Consider the following 11,455-nt stretch of genomic DNA (forward strand, 5'->3'; position numbering starts at 1 on the left):
GTTAGATCCACTATGGACTGGACTCTCGCACTATTATGTTAGATCCACCATGGACTGGATTCTCACACTATTATGTTAGATCCACTATGGACTGAACTCTCACACTATTATGTTAGATCCACCATGGACTGGATTCTCACACTATTATGTTAGATCCACTATGGACTGAACTCTTACACTATTATGTTAGATCCACCATGGACTGGACTCTCACACTATTATGTTAGATCCACTATGGACTGGACTCTCACACTATTATGTTAGATCCACTATGGACTGGACTCTCACACTATTATGTTAGATCCACTATGGACTGGACTCTCACACTATTATGTTAGATCCACTATGGACTCAACTCTCTCACTATTATGTTAGATCCACTATGGACTGGACTCTCACACTATTATGTTAGATCCACTATGGACTGGACTCTCACTATTATGTTAGATCCACTATGGACTGGACTCTCGCACTATTATGTTAGATTCACCATGGACTGGATTCTCACACTATTATGTTAGATCCACTATGGACTGGACTCTCACACTATTATGTTAGATCCACCATGGACTGGACTCTCACTATTAGGTTGGATCTACTATGGACTAGACTGTCATTATTATGTTAGATCCAATATGGACTGGACTCTCACTATTAGGTTACATCTACTATGGACTGGACTCTCACTATTATGTTAGATCCACTATGGACTGGACTCTTACTATTATGTTAGATCCACTATGGACTGGACTCTCACACTATTATGTTAGATCCACTATGGACTGGACTCTCACACTATTATGTTAGATCCACTAACGACTGGACTCTCACACTATTATGTTAGATCCACCATGGACTGGACTCTCACTATTAGGTTGGATCTACTATGGACTGGACTCTCACTATTATGTTAGATCCAATATGGACTGGACTCTCACTATTAGGTTAGATCTACTATGGACTGGACTCTCACTATTATGTTAGATCCACTATGGACTGGACTCTCACTATTATGTTAGATCCACTATGGACTGGACTCTCACACTATTATGTTAGATCCACTATGGACTGGACTCTCACACTATTATGTTAGATCCACTAACGACTGGACTCTCACACTATTATGTTAGATCCACCATGGACTGGACTCTCACTATTAGGTTGGATCTACTATGGACTAGACTGTCATTATTATGTTAGATCCAATATGGACTGGACTCTCACTATTAGGTTAGATCTACTATGGACTGGACTCTCACTATTATGTTAGATCCACTATGGACTGGACTCTCACACTATTATGTTAGATCCACTATGGACTGGACTCTCACACTATTATGTTAGATCCACTAACGACTGGACTCTCACACTATTATGTTAGATCCACCATGGACTGGACTCTCACTATTAGGTTGGATCTACTATGGACTAGACTGTCATTATTATGTTAGATCCAATATGGACTGGACTCTCACTATTAGGTTAGATCTACTATGGACTGGACTCTCACACTATTATGTTAGATCCACTATGGACTGGACTCTCACTATTATGTTAGAACCACTATGGACTGGACTCTCACACTATTATGTTAGATCCACTATGGACTGGACTCTCACTATTATGTTAGATCCACTATGGACTAGACTCTCACTATTAGGTTAGATCTACTATGGACTGGACTCTCACTATTATGTTAGATCCACTATGGACTGGACTTTCACACTATTATGTTAGATCCACTATGGACTGGACTCTCACACTATTATGTTAGATCCACTATGGACTGGACTCTCACACTATTATGTTAGATCCACTATGGACTAGACTCTCACTATTAGGTTAGATCTACTATGGACTGGACTCTCACTATTATGTTAGATCCACTATGGACTGGACTTTCACACTATTATGTTAGATCCACTATGGACTGGACTCTCACACTATTATGTTAGATCCACTATGGACTGGACTCTCACACTATTATGTTAGATCCACTATGGACTGGACTCACACTATTATGTTAGATCCACTATGGACTGCATGAACTAATATGCTAACACGTTTAATAGTGTCTGTGTTAGTATAATTGACTTACAATGGCATTATTTTTGTATAGTTTCAGTAACAGTTAGGTTGTATAATAAGGCCATGCAGAATAAGGCATTAATAAGTACTTAATAATGACTAATTAAGAGCCAATATGTTACTAATTTGCATGTTGATAAGCAAATAATTAATGGTCAATATGTTCCCCATACTAAAGTGTTACCAAGAAATGTAAAATATTTAAATTCATAGGCAAGTTCATTAATTATTTACTTGTTACAAGCGGCCCTCTATTGGCAGCCATGACTGCTGTTTGGCCCTCAATGAAAACAAGTTTGATTATTTATCATTTATCATTGATAAGTTGTTGGTAACTCTTTAGTATGGGGAACATATTCACCATTATTTAGTTGCTTATTAACATGCAAATTAGTAACATATTGGCTCCTAATTAGTCATTATTAAGTACTTATTGATGCTTTCTTCTGCATGTCCCTAACCCCGACCCTAACCCCAACCCCAACCCTATCCAAATAACTCTAAATATGGTCGTTGTTACTTACAACATGTTCCCAATATTTAAGTGTTACCTAAATTATTTAATGTTTCTCTTTGGCCCGGTAGCAAACGCTTGACGGACCGGCACCGGTCCCCGGCCCGGTGGTTGGGGACCAGTGCATTAGGAGAAGTGCTAGCTAAACTGTGAGCCATCCAGTTAGCAGAACTCCTCGCAGACATGGTCCTATTCTGGGACATGTCCTCCTCTGGCGCTCTGATGTTTCAATCCCTCGGCCACCCAGGACTTGGAGGCGGTCCAAGTTCCAATCACGGCAAAGAAACACATTTACATCTGGAAACCCTGCACCCACCCCACGGCCTTCGTCATTTCTCCAGGATGTCCCCACGGCTCTCAGCCACGTCTGAATGAAGGGCCACCCACTCTTTCCTGTTTTTAACCCCCCCCCCCCACCATAAGCACGTGTTTGTCCGCATCATAATGGAATGAATGCACAATATGCCTCTTTATCTTGAACCCTGCCCTCTCTGGATGTGGACCCATAGGGCCCCGTGACCCCGCTCACCCCTGGCATTATACCTAATCTGCTAATCTTTAGCGGAACAGCAGCCTCTGTGATCATTGGCAGGTCCGGAGCGGTGCATACCTTACTTAACGCTGGATACAGGATCTGGAAGGTGAGCCGCATCTCGGACTGGGTTATTGGTGCTAATGCCGTCTGGGTCGGTGCGGCCAGGCGGGCTATAGGTGCTGGAGAAACATGGCCTTCTACGGGAAGGTGAAAGGAGTCCGCTTGACAATAAAGACAGCCCTAATCTGAGATTCATCTCCAGATAGAACAAGTATTTGGGTTTAGTTACACTTCTACTGGCTTTCCCAGTCCACTGGCAGGGACTACTTCTATAAATGGGAATTATGAAATAGACTAATAAAACTCTCCACGGTTACTATTCCTGTTTTAGATGAAAATGTATTTTATTGTATTGACTGGATTTATTCTGGCAGACAGACATATATAGCAACACTTCATCACTCTTTGGAATTTGACGGACATGCAACAGCACCCACTGAAAAGGGATACGGGAAAAAAAGCAAGAATGTTTATCCATGTCCCGCCCCTAATTCACAATCTACTTATATGTTGATAATATATGTTGCTTACATAGTCCAAGTTTGTTATATATGTTGGTTATATATCTTGGTTGTATATGTTGGTTTATAAATGTTGGTTATATATGTTGGTAATATAGTCTAAGTTTGTGATACTACATTTGCATGCCAGATATATATATATATATATATATATATATATATATATATATGTCTTGTTTGGATTATCCAGAGAATAGTGCTCGATACCGTGGTAGAGAGCAATATGTAGGTGTGGGAAAAATCACAAGACTACTTCATCTCTACAGAACTGTTTCATGAGGGGTTCCCTCAATCATCAGGAATCTCCTGATGATTGAGGGAACCCCTCATGAAACAGTTCTGTAGAGATGAAGTACTCTTGTGATTGTTCCCACACCTACATATACATATACATATATATATATATAAATATATATATATATCTATATATATATATATATATATATATAGATATATATATATATATATATATATCCAAAAGTATTTGGCCCCCTGCCTTGACTCACATTTGAACTTGAAGTGCCATCCCATTCCTAACCCATAGGGTTCACTATGATGTGACTTTTTGCAGCTATTACATCTTCAACTCTTCTGGGAAGGCTGTCCACAAGGATGTGGAGTGTGTTTATAGGATTTTTCCACCATTCTTCCAAAAGCGCATTGGTGAGGTCACACACTGATGTTTGTGGAGAAGGCCTCTATTGTAATTCATCCCAAAGGTGTTCTATCGTGTTCATGTCAGGACTCTGTGCAGGCCAGTCAAGTTCACCCACACCGGACTCTGTCATTCATGTCTTTATGGACCTTGCTTTGGGCACTGGTGCACAGTCATGTTGGAAGAGGAAGGGGCCCGTTCCAAACTGTTCCCACAAGGTTGGGAGCATGGGATTGTCCAAAATCTTTTGGTATCCGGGAGCATTCAAAGTTCCTTTCACTGGAACTAATGCGCCAAGCCCAACTCCTGAAAAACAACCCCACACCATAATTCCTCCTCCACCAAATTTGACATTTGGCGCAATGCAGTCCGAAATGTAGCGTTCTCCTGGCAACCTCCAAACCCAGACTGGTCCATCAGATTGCCAGATGGAAAAGTGTGATTCATCAGTCCAGAGAAGGTGTCTCCACTGCTCTAGAGTCCAGTAGCGACATGCTTTACACCACTGCATCCCACGCTTTGCATTGGACTTGGTGATGTATGGCTTAGATGCAGCTGCTCGGCCATGGGAACCCATTCCATGAAGCTCTCTGCGTACTGTACGTGGGCTAATTGGAAGGTAACATGACAGTTGGAGCTCTGTAGCAACTGACTGTGCAGAAAGTCTTTGCACTATGCTGACCTCTCTGTCAGTTTACCTGGCCCACCAATTGGTGGCTGAGTTGCTGTTGTTCCCAAACTCTTCACTTTTCTTATAATAAAGTTGACTTTGGAATATTTAGGAGCGAGGACATTTCACAACTGGATTTGTTGCACAGGTGGCATCCTGTGACAATTCCACGCTGGAAATCACTGAGAGCGGCCCATTCTTCCACAAATGATTGTAGAAACAGTCTCCATGCCTAAGTGCTTGATTTGATACACCTGTGATTAGGACACCTGATTCTCATCATTTGGATGGGTGGCCAAATACTTTTGGCAATGTAGTGTATAAGAAGGTCTAGACCTGAACCAGGGTCAGAGGGTTTTTGCACCATCACTTTCCTACTTCTTTAATTCTATCGTTACAATTAAAGATGATTCACCAAAGCCAAGGAGCTAAATGTTTATAAATGTTTATAAATGTTTATAAATGTTTATAAATGTTTATAAATGTTTATAAATGTTTATAAATGTTTACCTTCTCCAGGCAGGACTTAAGTGCCTAAGTGATAGCGAGGACTCATGAAAACGGCGTGCACTTTGCAATAACATTACGGGAACCAACGAAAAAGAAAGGGGGTTTTCTCTCCTTTAGCAGCAAAATCAAACAAAGATTTTGTTGCTTGTTTTTAATTTTTTTTTTCCTGAAGTGCAGCTGCAGATGTCTTTCCTTCATGAGCGTGAAACCTCGTGTCCACGGATGAGCACGCTACTTGTCGCCATCCAACCGCCCGGTGGCCGAGGAGCAGGAAGGAAACGTTTTTTTTTTTACATTTACCACCGCCACGCATACAATTTACTGTTTAAGAGTCAGGAAGCTTCAAATTTGGCAAGGAGTGGTTGAGGGCTGCTCTGATGTGAGCAGCTGCTCACAAACCTTCAAACTGCTGCTAAACATAACGCAGCAGACATATTAACAATATGCTTTGACAGGCTGCCCAAGCAGAGATGGATGGCGTCCAAGTCGGTCTAACTCCAACATGGCTGCGGGACTAAAGACAGGTTCTTCAAAACAGCAGAGTGCTCCTGTCAGATGGAGGATCTTTGATGTTAAACTGCACTTGTTGTTGTCATTTTTGCCTGTCATTCACAGTGACAATGTTAGATAAAAACTTCTTTTTTTTTAATGCATTCTGGATCGTAAAATATGGCAAGTAAGAGGTGGCTAACAATGCAGCTAATAAGAGTTCACTATTCCACCCATAAAACCCTTCAAAAAACATCCAAAAAGCGCCAACAATACTCCATTTACACGCCGTGAGCTGGATATTAACCAAGTATTTCTGACCCCAATATGCAGGAACCAGGAGAGTGAAGAGCAGGTAAGATGATTTTAAATTAATATAATGAACAGAGAAGAAAGTGGTCGTGCATGTAAGGTACAAAACATAACTCGATCCTCCAGCACTGGGGAGCAGGCGAGGTAGGCATGAATGAAGCCTGCTGATTATCACCACGTGTGGCCAGGTTGCCAATCAGCAGCAGGTGAGGGGGAAACAGCGTTCAGGGAGACAAGCAGGAACTTGAACCAAAACAAGAGCACTGATATGAAATAAACACAAAACAAGGAAGCACAAACGGAAATGAAGTGACGGATCGTCACAGTGTTAGCGATATTGTTATTATAAGCGCTAACACAGACGGACTATTTTTTTGGCTTATGCTGCTATATTGACATATTGAGCTGCTGCATCGCCTCTGAGTTGGTGAAAGTTCATTGTAGATCAGGCTTGGGCAATTATTTTTTCTCGAGGGGCAAAATTTAGAGGTGAAAAAAAATGTGTCTGGGATTTTGTATTAGGACCCTAATACAAAACCTCACAATAATGTCTGAATAAATGCTAAAAACGTTATGACAGACTGCCTTAAACAGAATGGATTTTTTTTTTTTTACTGAATGAGACACCCAGAATGTACATGAAAATAAAGAATGTGGGATTTCCAATATTAACTATGAAGAATAAAACACTGAATATTGACAACATATGAACGTCACACCCTGTCTCCATCCACATATTTCACAATCCACATTTTTAAAGCATTTCAGGTGGAATTCTTTCCCATTCTTGGGGCGGCATAGCTCGGTTGGTAGAGTGGCCATGCCAGCAACTTGAGGGTTGCAGGTTCGATTCCCGCTTGTGCCATTATAGTCACTGCCGTTGTGTCCTTGGGCAAGACACTTTACCCACCTGCTCCCAGTGCCACCCACACTGGTTTAAATGTAACTTAGATATTGGGTGTCACTATGTAAAGCGCTTTGAGTCATTTGAGAAAAGCGCTATATAAATATAATTCACTTCACTTCACTTGATGTACAGCTTAAATTGTTCAACAGTCCGGGGTCTCCGTTGTGGTATTTTAGGCTTCATATTGCACAACACATGTTTGATGGGAGACAGGTCTGGACTACAGGCAGGCCAGTCTAGTAGCCGCACTCTTTTACTATGAAGCCACGCTGTTGTAACAACTGGCTTGGCATTGTCTTGCTGAAATAATCAGGGGCGTCCATGATAACAACATATGTTGCTCCAAAACCTGTATGTACCTTTCAGCATTAATGGTGCCTTCACAGATGTGTAAGTTACCCATGCCTTGGCCACTAATACACCCCCATACCATCACACATGTGTAAGTTACCCATGCCTTGGCCACTAATACACCCCCATACCATCACACATGTGTAAGTTACCCATGCCTTGGCCACTAATACACCCTCATACCATCACACATGCTGGCTTTTACACTTTGCGTCTACAACAATACGGATGGTTATTTTCCTCTTTGGTTTGGAGGACACAACGTCCACAGTTTCCAAAAATAATTTGAAATGTGGACTCATCAGACAATTCCAGTATTAACACGTTTTAAGGAATAACAACTGAAATGACCAACAACACACCATAAACTCAGCGTCATACCTGCAAATGATAATCAGAAATATGATAATGAAAGAAGATATATTCAATATATCCATCCATCCATTTTCTACCGCTTACTCCCTTTCGGGGTCACGGGGGGCGCTGGCGCCTATCTCAGCTACAATCGGGCGGAAGGCGGGGTACACCCTGGACAAGTCGCCACCTCATCGCAGGGCCAACACAGATAGACAGACAACATTCACACACTAGGGACCATTTAGTGTTGCCAATCAACCTATCCCCAGGTGCATGTCTTTGGAAGTGGGAGGAAGCCGGAGTACCCGGAGGGAACCCACGCATTCACGGGGAGAACATGCAAACTCCACACAGAAAGTTCCCGAGCCTGGATTTGAACCCAGGACTGCAGGAACTTCGTATTGTGAGGCAGACGCACTAACCCCTCTGCCACCGTGAAGCCCCATATTCAATATATATTTCTTATATTTCTATGTAGTTATTTTTAAATGGTGCTGTATTTTTTTTTTATCATCACTTCCAGCATTAACACTTTGTAGGGAACAAGGACTGAAATGACCAACAACACACCATAAACTCAGTGTCATACTTGCAAATGGTACCCAGAAATGAGATATAGATATATCCAATCAAAATCAGTTCGTTTTTAAATGGTGCAGTAAAAATAAAAGATTTTATCATCGCTTCCAGTATTGACACTTTTTAGGGAACAACGGCAGAAATGACCAACAACACACCATAAACTCAGTGTCATACTTGCAAATGGTACTCAGAAATGTGATTATGAAAGATGTATTAAATCAAAATCAGTTCTTTTTCAAATGGTGCAGTAAAAAATATATATTTCATCATCGCTTCCAGTATTCACACTTTTTAGGAAACAACAACTGAAAGTGCCATCAACACATCATAAAGTCAGTGTCATACCTGCAAATGGTACTCAGAAATGAGATATAGATATATTCAATCAAAATCAGTTCCTTTTTAAATGGTGCAGTAAAAAAAAGATTTTATCATCGCTTCCAGTATTGACACTTTTTAGGGAACAACGGCAGAAATGACCAACAACACACCATAAACTCAGTGTCATACTTGCAAATGACACTCAGAAATGTGATAATGAAACAAGACTTAATGGTGCAGTAATTAAATAGATGTTAAAATCAATTACAGTATTAACACTTTTTAGGGAACAATGACTCAAATGACCAACAACACACCACGAAGTCAGTGTTATAAACACCATGAACTCGGAAATGTGATAATAAATCAAAATTAGTTCCAGTAAAAAAATGAGTTTATCATCAAAAACAATGCATATTTACCAACACACAGAAAAGTACTGAAAATTGGGACCTCTGAGTACCGATGCTCCTCCCTACTAATCAGCATCATAACAAAAGTGTTCCTATATTCAACCCAAGCAGTGAGGAAAGTGCATGAATGAGGCTTTGTTATTGTTATCCTCATCATCCTCATCATCATGATGAGAGGGAGCACGCAACTCTCCTGGGGGCAACTCTGACGGTGGTCAACTTGCCCAAAGGTAGTTTTGCGCGTCCACATCCTGCGCCATGGCCACGTTTGATGTGAATGAATGAAACGCAGCCATTCATTGCAGCAAACTCAAGCAAGATGTGCTCTTTAAAATGAGGAAGAAAAGAAAAAAACAACTTACTGGCTTAGAGCCCAGAAGGAATGAGAATCGGTGCGTGCAGGGAGAATAACAAGTTAACAACCCTCCCCCCAAAAAAGACCAACTGACCGTTTTGCTCCTTGACGCTTGGAAGGTGGGACTTGCTGACATGACTGGACTGAGCCTCCGGGACACTTTGTTGCAGGAGAGACGCCAGAAGGATGAGGAGGGATGGGAGGATCATTTGGAAGAGTGGTGGTTCATGCACGGCGTGTTGGGACTGGGGAGGCTGGAGGGATCAGCAGGGGCGCCGGGGCTGCAGCTTCGGGCAGGTCTGGGGCGCACGGACGCGCAGTAGAATCCGCATAATCCTCACCATCAATCCGCCGGGAGCAGCGTGAAAAGTTGGCAAAAAGGAGTTAAAAGAGCTGACAAATACGAAAGGAGGAGATGCGGCATGCGGTGGTCGAGTCCAAGTGGGGGGGAGAGGGGGGGAATAGTCCAAGGATTGCTTGTCTTGTGCGTAAAAGTCCACGGAGGCTAAGTGGACTCGTTGGCGTTGAGCTAAAGTCTCCTCAGTGCAAGAGTGGCCGGCCAACAGGTGCCGAACATTCAAAAAAAAAAAAAAAAGTTTCACTTCCGAGCCGGAGGAGGAGGAGGAGGAGGAAGAGGAGGAGAAGGAGACTCCCCTGCAAGTTAACTCTTTAACTGCTGGGCAGGGCGCGCCTGCACGCTGCTTCCGGTGCCCGCTCGTCCTGAGGTGACCCGGATGAAACAACATGATGCATCACACATGCATGCATACAACATGATACATCACACATGCATGCATACAACATGATACATCACACAGGCATGCATACAACATGACACATCACACATGCATGCATACAACATGATACATCACACATGCATGCATACAACATGATACATCACACAGGCATGCATACAACATGATACATCACACATGCATGCATACAACATGATACATCACACATGCATGCATACTACATGATACATCACACATGCATGCATACAACATGATACATCACACAGGCATGCATACAACATGACACATCACACATGCATGCATACAACATGATACATCACACATGCATGCATACAACATGATACATCACACATGCATGCATACAACATGATACATCACACATACATGCATACAACATGATACATCACACAGGCATGCATACAACATGATACATCACACATGCATGTATACAACATGATACATCACACATGCATGCATACAACATGATACATCACACATGCATGCATACAACATGATACACAACACATGCATGCATACAACATGATACATCACACATGCAGGCATACAACATGATACATCACACATGCATGCATACAACATGACACATCACACATGCATGCATACAACATGATACATCACACATGCATGCATACAACATGATACATCACACATGCATGTATACAACATGATACATCACACATGCATGCATACAACATGATACATCACACATGCATGCATACAACATGATACATCACACATGCAGGCATACAACATGATACATCACACATGCAGGCATACAACATGATACATCACACATGCATGCATACAACATGACACATCACACATGCATGCATACAACATGACACATCACACATGCATGCATACAACATGATACATCACACATGCAGGCATACAACATGATACATCACACATGCAGGCATACAACATGATACATCACACATGCATGCATACAACATGATACATCACACATGCATGCATACAACATGATACATCACACATGCAGGCATACAACATGATACATCACACATGCATGCACACA

At 41.8% G+C, this 11,455-nt stretch overlaps 1 protein-coding gene across 2 annotated transcripts in view; it reads right to left on the bottom strand.

Annotated features, from left to right (window-relative positions):
* pdgfc (platelet derived growth factor c) overlaps positions 1-10,223 on the bottom strand; it is an 83,742-nt gene extending 73,519 nt beyond the window's left edge. For both annotated transcript variants that reach the window (XM_061891696.1, XM_061891695.1), the window contains exon 1: positions 9,735-10,223. In XM_061891696.1, the coding sequence (XP_061747680.1) occupies positions 9,735-9,776 (42 nt within the window). In that variant the 5' untranslated portion in view covers positions 9,777-10,223. The remainder of the gene's footprint in view (positions 1-9,734) is intronic.
* Between the last annotated feature and the right edge of the window lie 1,232 nt (positions 10,224-11,455).

The sequence above is a fragment of the Nerophis ophidion genome, linkage group LG29 (genome assembly GCF_033978795.1).
Source record: "Nerophis ophidion isolate RoL-2023_Sa linkage group LG29, RoL_Noph_v1.0, whole genome shotgun sequence".
Taxonomy (NCBI): Eukaryota; Metazoa; Chordata; class Actinopteri; order Syngnathiformes; family Syngnathidae; genus Nerophis; species Nerophis ophidion.